Genomic DNA, 15,277 nt, shown 5'->3' with positions numbered 1-15,277 from the left:
AATTATGTCACCAAACAAATGAAATTTCCAAATTCCAATCAATCTCTTTCCTAACTATATATTAATCAACTTAATTAATCATGTCTCATTTCAACATCAAACTAACTGTTTGGTTGCGTGTATTAGGATTCTAATTTTGGTGATAAATCCACTAATTCTTCTTCTTTTTTTTTTAATGCTTTATAAATCTACTAATTTTTTTCTATTAAATTAAAAAAATAATGTAATGCACAAATTCATTATACTAAACAGCTTATATAATAAAATAATATTTTTATTTTTTTATATGTGCAATTTTCAAAATATAACAAATTCATGATTTTTCATTTATATATTATGAGATTTATCATAGTAAAAACGATAGAAAGTTATTTTTTAATAATGAACTATTATTCATTATGTTAAATATTATTAAATAATAATAATAATGATAACAATAAGAATAATAATAAACAACTATTAATTCAGAGAGAATTTTGAATTTGAATTTTTAATATAAATTTAAACATGTGTTATTCAAACGACATGGCTTGAATTCACTCACGATTGGTTAAATGCTATTTTATTTTTTTTTAAATTGATTTTAAGATATATAGTTTTAATTTTTTAATAATAAAATGAAATGAAAAAATAAAAAAATATGAAAAAAGAATTTATAAAATTTAACAATTAAATAAAAATTAATTAAATAAAAAAAATTTAAGATAACAATATCAATAATAAAGATTCATAAAAAAAAATACAATAAGGATTAAATACTTACTATAAAAGAATATATTAAATACTTACTATAAAAGAATATAATTACTATAATTGTAAAATATAATAATTTTTATATAATAAGTGCTGTGCAATAACATTAAGAAAAAAATTTGTCAATATGGCAATATCATAAAAAATATATATATTTATAATAACTAGTTGTCTGCTTGAATATTGTACAACTTTTTTTTTATAATTTTGAAATATTAATTAATTAATATTTTTAATGAACAATTTTTTTTATCAAACTTAAAAGGGAAAAACTTTAAAACATAGTTATCTTTTTTATTTAATTAATGAAAATTAATTTACTAAATAAAGAAAAAATATAATAAAAAACTAAGCATGACAATTAATAAATAATTTAATTATAATTAATAAGTATTTATATTTTATTATAATATTTTAGTTGGGTTTTATTTTATTTTTTTAATATTTAAATAAGTTATTTGACAATTCGAAATACAACATAGATCCTTGATTTTTTTTTTTTGAGACTCAGGTATGAGTAATGATCTTTTATCAATGGAACGTAGTACATCATATTCTTCTATTGACGTTTAGTGATTTAATATCTTTTATGGGTCACATAGATAACGAAATCTCAAAATAGTAGTGTTCTAGAAGATTTATTTATTCGTCTAAAATAAAAAAGAACCAGTTACCACCCATAAGATTATTTTATGTTATCCAGATTATCTCTTAATAAAATATTTTAATTATCTATATTTGTATATTTTTTTTCTTATGAGAACATTATACTGTACTAATCTTATTATTCTTATTAATGAATTATTAAATTTTATTTTAAAAAAAATTAACTAATCCATGAATTTTTTTAAGTAAGAAAGAGAATGATCAATTCCTTATAATTTTTATAACATAAATTTAAAATTTTACTAATTTTAAGATATAATTATTGAATTTTTATAAAGAAATGAAACAGTTAAATTTTAAAAACATTAAAAAAATATATTTATAAAAATTTAAGAATTAAAATGACCATTAATTAAATATGTTGAGTGATATTCTCTTCAAACTAAAGTCATCGTAATATTAATAAAATTTTTATGATTATAAATATTAACCACATTATAATTTTAATAGTTTCATCTTAATACAAATAAAGTCTATGTATACGAAACATACAAAAGAATTATGAAAATGACAACAAAATTCCATGATTAAAAATATATGAATAATTAGAGATATATGAACATTAAAGAAATTTAATATTAATTATATATTTAATAAACTAAAAAATAATATAATAAATTTAATTACTAAGACCTTGAATTTTGACAATCAATTATTAAATAAAATAATTATTTAAATTATGAAAGTTGATTTTATAATGACAATAAGAAAAATATTTAAAAAATTAAATAGTTGCTAAAATAATAAATATTTAGTGTATAAATAAATTAATTTATAAATAGTAAGCGTCATATAACAATACTAATAATAAGTGCTGCACGGCAGTTCAAAGAGTTATATATATAAATAGATACCAGTTCAAAGAGTTATATATATAAATAGATACTTAGATTAGATTAAGGCGGCAGAACTATAAATTTTTTTCTCTAAGAGGCTAATACTATGTATAAAATTAATGTATAAAATAGTAAATTACACGTATTGCTTATATATTTTAATTAATTAATATTATATATTCAAAACACAAGCTTAATAAAATAAAGTTAAACTATATTTAAAACTTCAATGCCATATAATTTAGTAAATGCATGAGGAAAAATAAATCATTTTAATATTTCAAGTTACCTATATAATGATAAATATTATTTTATCATATAGTCTGGTAGCATGATAGTGTATAAAATTAGAATTATTGTATCCGTAAAAAAATGTATGTAGCATATATTGAATATAAAATAATAAAAAATTAATTAATATCATATAGTTACGTTCAAAGTAAAAAATTAAATTATTTCATATAAGAGTGAGATAAATTAATAAAAAAATAAGTGAAAAAAAATCATATGAAAAGATATAATATAAAAAGATTTATAAATTTTAAAATTTGATATAGATTTGATGTGTATTAGAATTGAATAATGAAAAAAATACAGATAATTGACTCACAATTAATTTATGATAATAAGGCTTAACGGTTATATAATTTAATTTTTAATAAAAATAAAAATTAAATAAAAATAATAAAATAAAATATGTTTTATATAAAAATAAAATAAATTTAATTTAATATAATTTTGATACACTTTAGAATTTCATAACTGTGCACGCCACCTGGCACCTGTTGGGATATGGAAATTTAAAACCTGCTATTTTCCCATGGCAGATTCAAGCTGGACCCCCCGACTACATGCTCACCAACACACGAGCACTGTCTGAAACGACTCCGTTTGGCCTATCCACCGATAAAGCAAAGTATCAGAGTAGCGGTATAAATTTCAGCTGTGCTCACACTAATCACCACTCTATACTCTTCATTCTCTCTTCTTCTTCTTCTTCTCCTTCTTCTTCAGTTTCTGGCTCTGGCTCTTTTTCTTCCCTCATTAGGGTTTCTGGTGTTTTTCTCTCTTTTTCTCTGTATGTTTTGCCGAGAAACAAACAGAGAAAGAGACCCTTTCAGTTTCTGACTCTGGGACAGTGAATCCTCGGACATCTTGAAACTGAAAAGAAAATACAAAGAAATCAAAGATCTTAACATCATTAAAACTTTATTTTTGCTGCTTCTTTTCATTGGAGATGGAGAGATCTAGATCTAAGAGGAACTACTACTATGACCATCACGATTATGATAACGAGACCACCGTGGGTAGGACCAAACCCAGGTACAACAACCACCACTACACCCCCAGTAGCCACCGTCACCGAGGCAGCAGCTCCACTGCCAACAACAACCGCCCATCTAAGCACCAACAAGACCCGTCTTTGATGGTAACCACCACCTACCGCATTCTTTGTGACGATATGAAAGCCGGTGGTGTAATTGGCAAGTCTGGGAGTATCATCAAGTCCATTAGACAACACACCGGCGCATGGATTAACGTGCACGAGCTGATCCCCGGAGATGACGAGCGAATCATCGAGATATCCGATACGCGGCGGCGGGACCCGGGGGGACGAATGCCTGCCTTCTCGCCGGCGCAGGAGGCGTTGCTCTTAATACATGATAGGATTCTTGAAAGTGATGCTCTGGTTGCTATGAACGGCGGCGGTTATGGAAATGAAGAGGAGGATTATGGGGGTAGAGGAAGCAGAGTGACGACGAGGTTGGTGGTGTCGAGAATGCATGTGGGTTGCTTGTTGGGTAAAGGAGGGAAGATAATTGAGCAAATGAGGATTGAGACAAAGACCCATATTAGGATTTTGCCTAGAGATCATACCTTGCCTCGCTGCGTTTCCATGTCTGAGGAGATTGTTCAGGTTTTCTTGACCAAACCTTACTATTACTCTTCGCTATTGCTGCTACCGGGACTTTTCACTAAAAATATATGACTTCACTTGTGAGCTTTGGATGGAAAATGGAACTCCTAGATTTTGGTGAAACGGACCACTTCAAGGGAGCTTCAAATGCAATGAGTTAGTCATTTGCAGTTGAACAAACTTTATACCAGTAGAGAGCTGAAACCATAAAAAGATAATGAGTTCAAATTCAAATTCAAATTCAAATCAATCATTGATTTTGAAGAATTTATATAACTTCTTTATTTCTGGATACTTGAAATTTGACCCGTATAAAAGCCTGGTCCTCGAGTATGAGCAATCATTGATTTGATGTGTGTATAAGAATGGTGGCGGTAGTGTTTTCTGTTACGTGTTTTTAGTACCTTCATTGGTGAACCACATTTTACCTAACTTGCCATGAAGACTTGCTTGATTGACAGTCCATGATTTGAATAATATATTTCCTTGACTGATCCACTGCTGTTAGTTGCTGATTTTAACTTATACCTGTGCCTTTCAAGGCTGCTCAGGCACATATATGCTCTCTACTACTCCCATTGATGTAAAAACTAAATGATCAAAACTTAGGTGCCCTGATTGTTAAGTTCCATTGACATGATTTGTTGGGATGGTGGTTTATACAACACATTTTGGAGCGTGTTTAGAAATTCATTCCAAAATGTGTGCTTATTATTTCAGAGAAATTAGATTCTTGGCTGCATGACTTGGATATTGTTTTACTATCTTGATCCAATTGAGTTTGTTATTAATTTGCTTGGTATGATGTCTATAAAGTTATTCTTCTGTGATTAACTTGACAATGGAGGGTTTTTGAAGTATTGGAGTGTTTAGTTGCTTGCCTCTCATACCTCCTAAAGACTTTTGTTTGTTCTAGCAAAGATACATCTTAAATAGAGAAGTTTCTATGGAAAATGGTCATAATGATAGCCTTATGCATTTTGTTTTCCAAGCAGGTTGTAGGTGATGCGAATGCAGTGAAAAATGCTATAGAAATTATTTCATTGCGCTTGAGGGAGAGTCAGCATCGTGATCGAAGTCATGGAAATTTTCATGGGAGACTACACTCACCAGAACGATTTTTCCCTGATGATGATTATATTCCTCACAAGAATAACACAGCACGTCGTTCATCTGTAGATGGGCCTTCATTTGGATCGCGAGTATCTACCATAAATTACGGAAGCGGTAACTATTCCTCCCGACAATCTGGTTATACAGTTGATGGTGGGCCTACCATGGCTGACAGTGCACAGACCTTTAACAGTGAGGACCTTGTGTTTAGAATGCTTTGCCCTACTAACAAGATTAATAAAGTTGTTGGAGAGACAGATGGGATAGTAGATTTGCTTCAAAATGAAATTGGTGTTGATGTAAAGGTTTCTGATCCTGCATCTGGGTCAGATGAGCAGATTATTATTATTTCATCTGAGGAGGTATTTACCATCACTTTATTAAGTAATGTGACGGTTAGTAGTCAATGCTGCCTATAAAGCTCTGGTTTTTTACTTTGCCCAATGTTTTAGCAGCAACATTTATCATTTAACAATTTATACATTGGGTGGCTTATGAGCTACTTTTATCTTTTCAAATGAAGTTGATATTTCTTATATTATAATATTTTGGAATTTGTATATTTTTCACTCTGAATTCTTAATGTCTCCAATTCCCCTGCCCCTCTAGTTTTCCTTTAGGAGATCCTAACAGATTTTTATCTGCTCCTGTATGCAGGGTCCTGATGATGAGCTATTTCCAGCTCAAGAGGCTTTGTTGCATATCCAAACTCGTATTGCTGATCTTGTTCCAGATAAAGACAATATAATAAAAACAAAGTTACTCATCTCTGCTAGTGAAATTGGATGTTTCGAGGAAAGAGATGGGTCATTAGCTGAGATGGAAAGATTAACTGGAGCAAAAATACGGATCCTGCCAAGGGAAAAACTTCCTGCTTGTGTATCAGGGGCTGACGAGCTTGTACAGGTATGCCAAATAATATGATGAGTAAATGCTTATGAATTCACAATTGTTAGATAGTGTTTCATGTCATTGAAGAAAATCATTTTCTGGACTCTATAGTCTGGTTTTGATATTGTGGAGTAGAACATTTGGTTCATGGTTATGAAGGGATTTTCCCATGAATGGATTCTGTAGCTGACCCTCTTAGTGTTAATGGACGGTTTTAAGTGAATAATCCTGAAGCATCCTCCATGCCAATACTTATTTCTATCATGATTCTGATGTGCATTTACATCTACATTTGATGTGATGCTAGTCGAAACACTTGTGACCAAAGAAGAAGTTGGCAATCTCATGAGAATAGTCTCAACTAGAGTCTTGGTGATAGAATCAGTTATTATCTCTATTGTTTCTGAATGGCATTCATATCACATTCAGATTGAAGGGGAAATCAAAGCAGCACGAGATGCTCTTGTTGAAGTGACATCAAGATTAAGGATTTACTTATACAAGGAGTTCTTTCAAAAGGATTCGCCACCGCCTATTTCTCCGCTCGGAATGGAGGCAGCTTCTCCAAATAACACAACCCCAGCTTGTGACGATCATAGTGGAGGTGAACCTCTTTCTGCAACCTATCAGAATGTGCGGTCTGTGGCAGCAGCGGCACAACAATCAAAGGTTATTCTCTTTCAGGGATGATTCTCATTCTTCTTCTTCTTCTTTTTTCTGATTCTACCATATATACTATTTTTGCTGTCTTTTCTTGTTCGCTTGTTCTGCTATTGGGAAGAATGGAATAAAACAATCTGTTTTCCTACTTCCCTTCATTTCGGATTTTTAAAAATTATGAAACCATTATTTTGTAGGATGCTGGAGGATCTAGGACTGAGAAAATTAAGCAGAATGACATCGAACGCCGTGAAGAGATGCCTACTGCAATAAATAGGTACCAGATTCACCCTTTATTTAATGAATTGAGCAATACATTATTTATTACAGTATTTCTGCTATTGTTCTATGCATCAGAGGAAGTCATTATTTTCTCCACTTTGTAACATTTATCTTCATATTCTGTTAGAATCCCCAAACCGCTTGTCACTAGGAGTACACTTGAAATTGTCATACCGGATCATGCAGTTCCCAAGCTTGTAACAAAATCAAAAAACAAGCTTGCACAGATAAGTGAGGTGAGCCTACACTTTCAATAGTTTACTAACTAATTTTTGGATCTTTCCTTTAGTAATTTCTGCATGACTGCTTTATGGACAGTTGTCCGGAGCCAATGTAACCCTTGTAGAAGATAGACCTGAAGTGACGGAAAAGATAATTCAAATATCAGGTACTCCAGAGCAAGTAGAGAGAGCTCAGAGCTTGCTTCAGGGCTTTATATTGAGCAGTAAGTCTCTCTCCATCTTTGTTTTTTGTAGGACTGCATGTTTGTGTTCACTGCCTGGTGTCCTTGTGAATTCAAATGAAACTTTTATCTTTTTCCTTAATTCAGCACAAGAAGATGGATCTTAAGCTAGTCTGTGAAGCAGTTAAGCTGGCTATAAATGGGAAGAGCCTCTCATATTCATCCTGAATTTAATTTCCTAGATGAGAGTGAGTAGCATTTTGTCTCTTAATTTTGGCATGGAATGGTTTCCATGTCTTTACCGTGTATGTTGTTCTAAATGTGAATTTTCGAAACAAGAGTTTCAATGTAAATAAATAAAACTTGAGGAACTCTGGCTTTGTTTTAATGCATAGCTTCAATTTTCATGTATCAATATGAGAACGCAGTTGTCTGTTACTCACTTTTACATATCCTCGTCCTAGTGTAAAATTTGGAAGTCAATTTGCTTGAGGAGTGGCTGGAGTTTTCTGAAAAGGTCATAATGGAGCTTCCCATGAACCTTCCAGGAAACTTCCAAGAATTTTAAGCTTTTGTTGCAACGTCAGTTGCTATCTGCAGTGGACCAGGGCAGGCCCAATCCTTCGAAAATCTGTTTTGTTTTTTCATTGGTTCAGTTTTATTTCAGAGATGAAATTATGTAAAATAAAATCATTTGATTTCTACTTGAAGTAAAATTATCGAAAATGTAAATATTTTTTGAAAAATTTGAGTGGTTTTTACTAAAATAACATGACATCCTCTACTGACTTTTTTTCTGTGTTTTTGGATCATATCCAATTTTATCAATCAATTTTAGTAAAATTTGACGGAGTGGTTTATGTGGGTTTTATTTTTATATTTTCTATGGTAAGTTGTGTATTGTTTTCAAATTATTATTGATTAATTTTTTTTAACAAAAATAATATTTTAAAAGATTATAATAATTGTGATAGAGAGTTCCATTAAAAAAAGAAGTTGACACAATTTCAAAACAACATGCAATAAATTGTATATAGGATTTTTAGACATTTATTTTATTTTGTGAAATTAAACCGTAATTTTTCTCCATATTCTTCTATGACTATTTTATTAATGGATGACACTTTCTATTATGTAAAAAAAAAAAAAAAAAAAAGTTTCAATATTGTTTTGCCTTTCCTCTCCCCCCCGCCTTTCTTTAGAGAGATCACTACATTATCGTTGCACAATGCGCTCTTTTTGCTTCCAAGACTGAAACTCAATGCAGGGCTTGCTTGATAGTGCACACAAATGACATGAATCTACCATGCAAGCAAAAACATAATTATTAAAAATGCATTATTCAACCATTCAAGTAATTATAATTTCATCCTTATAGGAGCAAAAGTAAAGCTGCTTGAATACCCCACAAATGCTAATGCAGGAGCAAACTCAGTTGCCTTTCGTTTGCTCCTTCTCTCCCATATATACAGAATCAAACTTCCAAAACGCGTGCCTATGCCAAAATAACCAACAATATTATGCTTAGTTTGATTAACCACTGATATTATACTTATTCTGACCTGGTCCAATTGTTACAAGGATATTACTTGACTCATTCAGCTTCGACTCTCTACTTCTCCAATCATTCTGTTAAAAAAACCACCATAATTATACTGTTTAATATATATATATATATATATGTATGTATGTATGTATGCTTTTTTTTGGTTAAATCTCTACTAAAGAGTCTCACGTTTTAATCTCTTCATTAGGTGGGGTGTAGAGTTTATGTGAGTGGGAAGTTTTAAAAAAATAGAACTTTTATATAAGGTTAAAATTCTGTCCTAGCCACTCTTATGAAATAAAAATTAAAAAAAATTATTAAAATCAAATATATATTGACATATTAATTTCATGTGCTATATCAATTTTAACATTAAATAAAGTATTTTTAGTTGAAAACTTTTAATTTAAATGAATAATCTACACAATTATAAATTTTCAAGCTTATCAAAATTCCGAACTTTACAAACACACGTCAATGGGAGGAAAATTACTATGTAATTTTTTTAGTGAAATTAATTATTTAATAATTTTATTTTAAAAAATATATTTATTAATTTATGTGTTTTTTTTTATTTACTTTTTAATTTTTTTTATCCCATTTAAATCAAGTTTTTGTCGACTAATTTATTTAAAGGAGAAGAGAGAAATTACTATATAATTATATTTTGTAAATTACATGATTGAATAATATTTAAATTAACGTGTAAAATAATTAAAAGAATTAAAGAATAAATTTAATAAAAATATTATATTTTAAAAAATAAAAAATCAAATAATTAATTTATTTAAAATAAAAAAATTAAATAATATTTTTTTTTATAAAATTATGATTTCAACAAAAATTCTATAAAACTTATTTACACATAATGAGCTAAAATATTGAAAAAAAAAAAACTCTTAAAAACTATCGATTATTAAAAAGGGAAAGGAATGGACATGGAGAAAATGAAATGCATATTAATATTATTAAAAACTAATTTTATCGAGATATTTTTGTTTTTTAAAAAAGATATTTTAAATTATAAATATAATAGGTTAATTATTGAATAAATTAAAAATATTAAAAAAAATATTTCCTTAAATATAATAAAATAATTTTTACTTAATTATAAAAAAATAAAATCCATGTTTTCAGATAAAGGTGCAATGTGAACCTAATAATCTCAAGATATGGCATTCATGGTAAATTCGTATAGTAATTATATTTTAAAAAGATTTTGCTCATTTTTCAGTGAAAAACAAATAAAATTGACATAACAAAAATCTAATTTCACAAATAAAATCCACTGATTGTATTGACAAAAAAAAAAAAATCCACTGATTGGGAAAATGCAGACAATAAAAGTTGGTTGGGTGTTGGCATTTACAGCTTAAAAAATCTTACAGTACATTTTTGATATCGAAATTGAAAGGCAAGTCTTACCCCACTTAGATTTTGATTCCTCGGAGACTTCATTTAGGGTTTCTCAGATGTTATTTTTCGTCCTTTTTCTTGTCCCATCAGTCACCTGTTGAGTTGCTGCTTTTTAAATGCTATTTGTACTTTCTGGTAAGCCCACAATCCATTTTTAATATTTATTATTCTACTTTTAAGTATTGTTTTTCCCATTAACTACTGTTGAGTGCTGTGTCCTCTTCTTCCATTCAATGGCATTCTTTTTATTTATTTATTTTTTATTTTGCTACTGTTATTGGACTCAGCCATTGCTTAATTCTTTACATATGGCTTTTTAATCTGTGAGTGAAGATTGGAAACCTTAATATATAAATATAATTTTAACCTTTTGAGCTGGGTTCCATATGTGGATGCCTCTGAATCTAATATCAACCCAGATGCCATTACCTTTTGGGAGTGTTAGTGGAGTTCTTTTTTTTTTTTTTTAATATTTTTGAAATTTTGATGGGTTCAAATTCATTCTTTTTAGTTCTCTACTTAACAATTTAAGGTGAACTCCTATGCATTTATTGTACTTGACAGTTTTCATTATTCTTCATGTTTGAAATCTATATTTTACATATTGTTTGGGTTTATGATCCCTGTACTCCCACCAGACTCTTTTTTTTTTTTTTTTTAATTTTAACTGGGTATGGAATTCTTAGCAAAATGTCTGCAATAGAATGCTAGATTTCTGTGCATATTGACATAAATTTTTGTTTCTTTTGTTTTCCCTATTCTGTATGGAGCTGAAAGTAGATGGAAGTGAAGGTTAGAGAGATTTCATTTTCTTTGGACGCATGTAACTGTTGAGGATGACCATCAAGCAGAGAGAGAATATTGAAAGCTTTTCACAACAGAAGAAAGTTTTGGTTTTTGATGAGAGAATGGAATATTGACCAAGACTGCAGAGACAGAATTGCTTCAAGTGTCCAATTTGCAGCAGAAGTTGAGGAAGACGTTGTGGCATGCTGCTTCACATCAACAGCAAGTTGGTAAACGTAGCCAATATTTTGAACAATCTACTCAGAATAGAAAAGTGGGAGGGAAAGGAAACTATTCAAGTGAAGAAACGCAATTATATAAAGCGCATGCAAATGAGGAAAACAACTCCAGTGGAGAAAATAATCATCTGTTGATTCTTGCTCATTCTGCTGAACTTATGTTGGAATCTGATAGTTTAGATGGCACACACAGAAATGATCGAAACCTTGAAGGTTAGTTCTTTAGATTTTGTGGAGTCAATTCTAATTTGATAGGTATTTCACTGATGTTGTGTCAATAGTTTTTATAATCAGGTTTTCAGATTACTCCAATGGCTCAGCATTTATCAGAAAGTGTATGTGATGTCACAGTTAAAGGTCAGTTTTACTTCTATTAAATTTCAACATTTTCGTCCTTTAGAGTTTCACTTATCTAGCAACCATTTCCAGATCATAAGTCTGCTGGAAAACAAGTTGAAGGAACGCCTGTAACTCCTGTAATTGATCATGTGAGAACTGAAAAGGATGGATTCAACTGGGGAGGAAGAACTCCACGCTTGAGTCAAATTCGACATCAAGCTCGGTCAAAAAGCAATTTATTGCTGCAACAGAGGATTGGGGAGCCAACAGTTGGTCATTTGCAAGTGGGGAGAATCCGGCTCTCTCAAATTCTACATCAAGCTCGGTCCAAATATCATTCACAAAGACATTCATGTGGGGATTCACAAGGAAGAATAGTGCGTTTGAGTGAAATGCGGCACCAGGCTCGATCCAAATGTAACTCATTAGTGCAAGAAGCAATTGAAGATCAAGTGCTTGGGCATTTGGACAGCCAAACCTGTAAAGGTGAACTTTCTTTAGCAAGTAACTGAGGGAATTGTAAGCTTACACCTAGCATGTTCAGTTTTCGAGCTGATGCTGCTATCTGGACAATGGTCCCATATTTGGAGGGATTCCTGAAAATCTGCCTCATTCACTTTTAACTAGTCTAGTCTATGGTACAATCTTTTTTCTATCATAATGCTTAAATTTACCAATTCCTGCATGCTCATTTATATATTGTCATTTGTCAATCTGCTGCATTTGTGCCAGATAATCAGAGAAAGAGAATCATTGCAGATATAATTGGAGAAGAAGATGGCTCCAAAGCAGTTTAGTCTTGTTCTTTCTTGTCATTAGATTAATATCTTTTGAATTGCAAGTGTGAGTTTCTAAATTGCTTTAGATTTTACTTTTGATTTCTTGTTTGTCGTTGCTGAAGCTGATGCTGATGGATTCACTATTAATAGAACTGTAAATGTGGCATCATAGGTCTGAATTTGTTTGCCATGAAGTAGTGAACCCCCTCTGCCTTTTTTTCTCCTCTCAAACACAAAATAATTCCTGAAACAGCATAGTTGGTGGGTGTTAAGTGTTTATTTTACATTTGGTTATTCAGCAGCAGATATGGAGATGTTAGTTCTTGTATGAGTTGTGACAACTATGCCATATCTTGAATTGATTGTTGTATGCATATGGGAATCTCTTTTGGCATTGAAGCAAAGTTTAAAGTTTTTATTTAGTAGTTATACAGTTTCCCCCTTTTTTTTATCTGACTTTCTGATTGTCCATCCAAGACGCCAGGGTAACAAATATATAATTCATTTTGCAATGCATTAATATTTTACTTAAACATGTTTCCCTGAAGTTATATATGATGTTTGCATCTAGTCATAACAATCTTTGTTGAAAGTTGAAACCTGCCAAAAGGCTGTTGTTGTCATTTTCTTTTGTTTTAATTTTGTGTCACATTCTTAGACTGGGTAAATTCCCAATTTTCTTGACTTGAGCTTTCTGGATTTGTAGCTGCAGATCTTCATCCACCAAAGGTTGATAGCATGCATGAATATATTGTAAATGGGAGAGTTGATCTATCTGTGCCTGGTATATGTTAATTAATTTGATTGATTTGCATAGTTTAATCTTTTGCTAGCATTTATGCTTCCTGATTTTTAATCACTATCAATGGTAATATTTGGCGTTTGACCCATATTTGGACTGACAATATATAAGTTAACACAGTGAGCAATGAATTTCAGGACAAGCTGATCTCAGTGAGAGGAAGAATGTGATTAAATCAATTAAGACGTGAAGCTCGTTTGGGAAATGCCAGAACATTGGACAGAGGTGACTATGCATTTTTCCCTATAAATAAATTAAATTTTTATTACTTGGACATATAAAATAACGGGGTTTCTTCAAAACCCCTGTTGTGCTCCTTTTCAATTACCTGGCAATTTGAAGGGCATCTCGGGAAAAACTCCAAAGGTCAACCAATGGAGGTGTCTTACATGGATCAGGAATAAGAGTTGAGTTTGGGTCTTGGGACAAGAAATGTTTCAAAAGCTAGTTCTAGGATTCCATGATGTAAGAGCTGCATCTCTTAGGTGATTAGTTCAGCAAAGCAAGCAAAAGCAAACATGAACAGTAATCACATTAGAAGTTTGTCACTTTGAAGTGGATTGATATGAAGCAAGAGTTGTTCTGAAACTGTCTTATTCTTCCAGGTGTTACAGAAGCTCTGAAGGATATTATTTTCTCTCTTAATATTCATTATTGTTCCTATTAGTAAAATTCTTAAATCTTTCAAATAATAGGATCTGGAAAACTGAATTAATAGAATTAAAAATCTACCACCTATATGTTATACCACAGCTACATTATGAGCCCATGTATCTTGAAATCAGGGTAATTAGAATTATTTGCTTGAAACGGTTAGTTTTGTTGCAGTTGGAACAAATTTGAAGACTCGTTTTAGCTAGGTGGCAAAAGATCAATATTTTGATCCCTCAGAACATGTACTTCAGGCAAATTAAAACTTGGAAATCTACTTAATTTTGTGTCTTTGTCATAACTTAGTGTTTAATTACTTACTATTTCCACTAAAGCAATTTTTAAGCGTTCTTCTAAAGTTTTTATGGCATACTCTCACAATTTTTTTTTTTTTTAAAACTTCATACTGTAGAATTATTTTGCCCAAAGTATCTTAAAATATTTATGCCTGGCATTTTAATATCACTAATGAGGTATGTTTCTTCATTGAATTTTGTGCATAATACTTGTGGTTTGCTTATTGCATAATTATTCTGAATAAGAATTTGAATTGAAGCAATTTTGAAACTTCTATATGGACATGCTGTCATGTTTAGTATGTATCTGAAATCTAATTTGATTCGGATGCTGCTGAACAGATTCAACAGACCACAATTGTAATACATCATCTAATAAAGGCCAAGAATTGAAGTCACTGCCTTTTGTTCCAAACTCAAGCAATGGAAGAAGAAGCCATAAACTGTAGTCTGTACATGTTGGCCTCATGGGTTTACATTAGCATATTATTTGACAGAGTTTACAGGATAAGTTTTTGACATGCTTGGGATGCCAACGTGTTAATAGGAATTTCTTTGTTTACACGAATGAGACAGGACGATTAGTCAGACATCTCATACTTGTAGTTTGATCTTGAACGTAATCATGGAATTCTTTTGTTTTTTTCAATGGAGTCATAACAGCTGAATAATAATTAGTAGGCAACACAATAAGAGCTAATCCTCTCTTTTTTAACACAAGATAAATAAGTTTATAGTAGGTAGATGGGATACTTGAACTTGATAACTTCTCGCTGTCTCTCTACTTTTTAGAGATGTACGAAGACTAATCAACTCCTAATTGACAATTATGAAATTAAGCTGCATTAATCTCCATTGACTTTATTTTTTATCTTTTGGTTTGCCTTTTTTTTTTTCTCTT

At 30.8% G+C, this 15,277-nt stretch overlaps 2 protein-coding genes across 9 annotated transcripts; both read left to right on the top strand.

Moving 5' to 3' along the window:
• The first annotated feature begins 3,195 nt into the window (after positions 1–3,195).
• Positions 3,196–7,937, top strand: LOC110657560 (RNA-binding KH domain-containing protein RCF3). Its single transcript, XM_021814796.2, has 8 exons — positions 3,196–4,173; positions 5,169–5,648; positions 5,944–6,192; positions 6,607–6,846; positions 7,035–7,114; positions 7,247–7,355; positions 7,438–7,564; positions 7,670–7,937. The coding sequence occupies exons 1-8, from the start codon at positions 3,493–3,495 to the stop codon at positions 7,687–7,689; spliced, it is 1,986 nt and encodes a 661-aa protein (XP_021670488.1). The 5' UTR covers positions 3,196–3,492; the 3' UTR covers positions 7,690–7,937.
• Positions 7,938–10,448: 2,511 nt separating this feature from the next.
• Positions 10,449–15,069, top strand: LOC110657561 (uncharacterized). Of its 8 annotated transcripts, none has more exons than XM_058152859.1 (8): positions 10,449–10,619; positions 11,265–11,722; positions 11,804–11,866; positions 11,939–12,334; positions 12,581–12,640; positions 13,334–13,411; positions 13,550–13,654; positions 14,719–15,069. In XM_058152859.1, exons 2-7 carry the CDS (start codon positions 11,668–11,670, stop codon positions 13,597–13,599), a joined length of 702 nt encoding a protein of 233 aa, XP_058008842.1. In that variant the 5' UTR covers positions 10,449–10,619; positions 11,265–11,667; the 3' UTR covers positions 13,600–13,654; positions 14,719–15,069. The 8 variants fall into 8 exon arrangements, with proteins under 8 accessions (XP_058008842.1, XP_058008843.1, XP_021670489.2 ...); XM_058152860.1 differs by having other exon boundaries at positions 11,255–11,722; XM_021814797.2 differs by lacking the exon at positions 10,449–10,619 and adding an exon at positions 10,680–11,016.
• The last annotated feature ends 208 nt before the right edge of the window (positions 15,070–15,277 follow it).

The sequence above is a fragment of the Hevea brasiliensis genome, chromosome 9 (assembly GCF_030052815.1).
Source record: "Hevea brasiliensis isolate MT/VB/25A 57/8 chromosome 9, ASM3005281v1, whole genome shotgun sequence".
NCBI classification, from domain to species: domain Eukaryota; kingdom Viridiplantae; phylum Streptophyta; class Magnoliopsida; order Malpighiales; family Euphorbiaceae; genus Hevea; species Hevea brasiliensis.
Note: the sequence above shows the minus strand (reverse complement) of the source record. Positions and strands in the feature narration are given on the sequence as shown.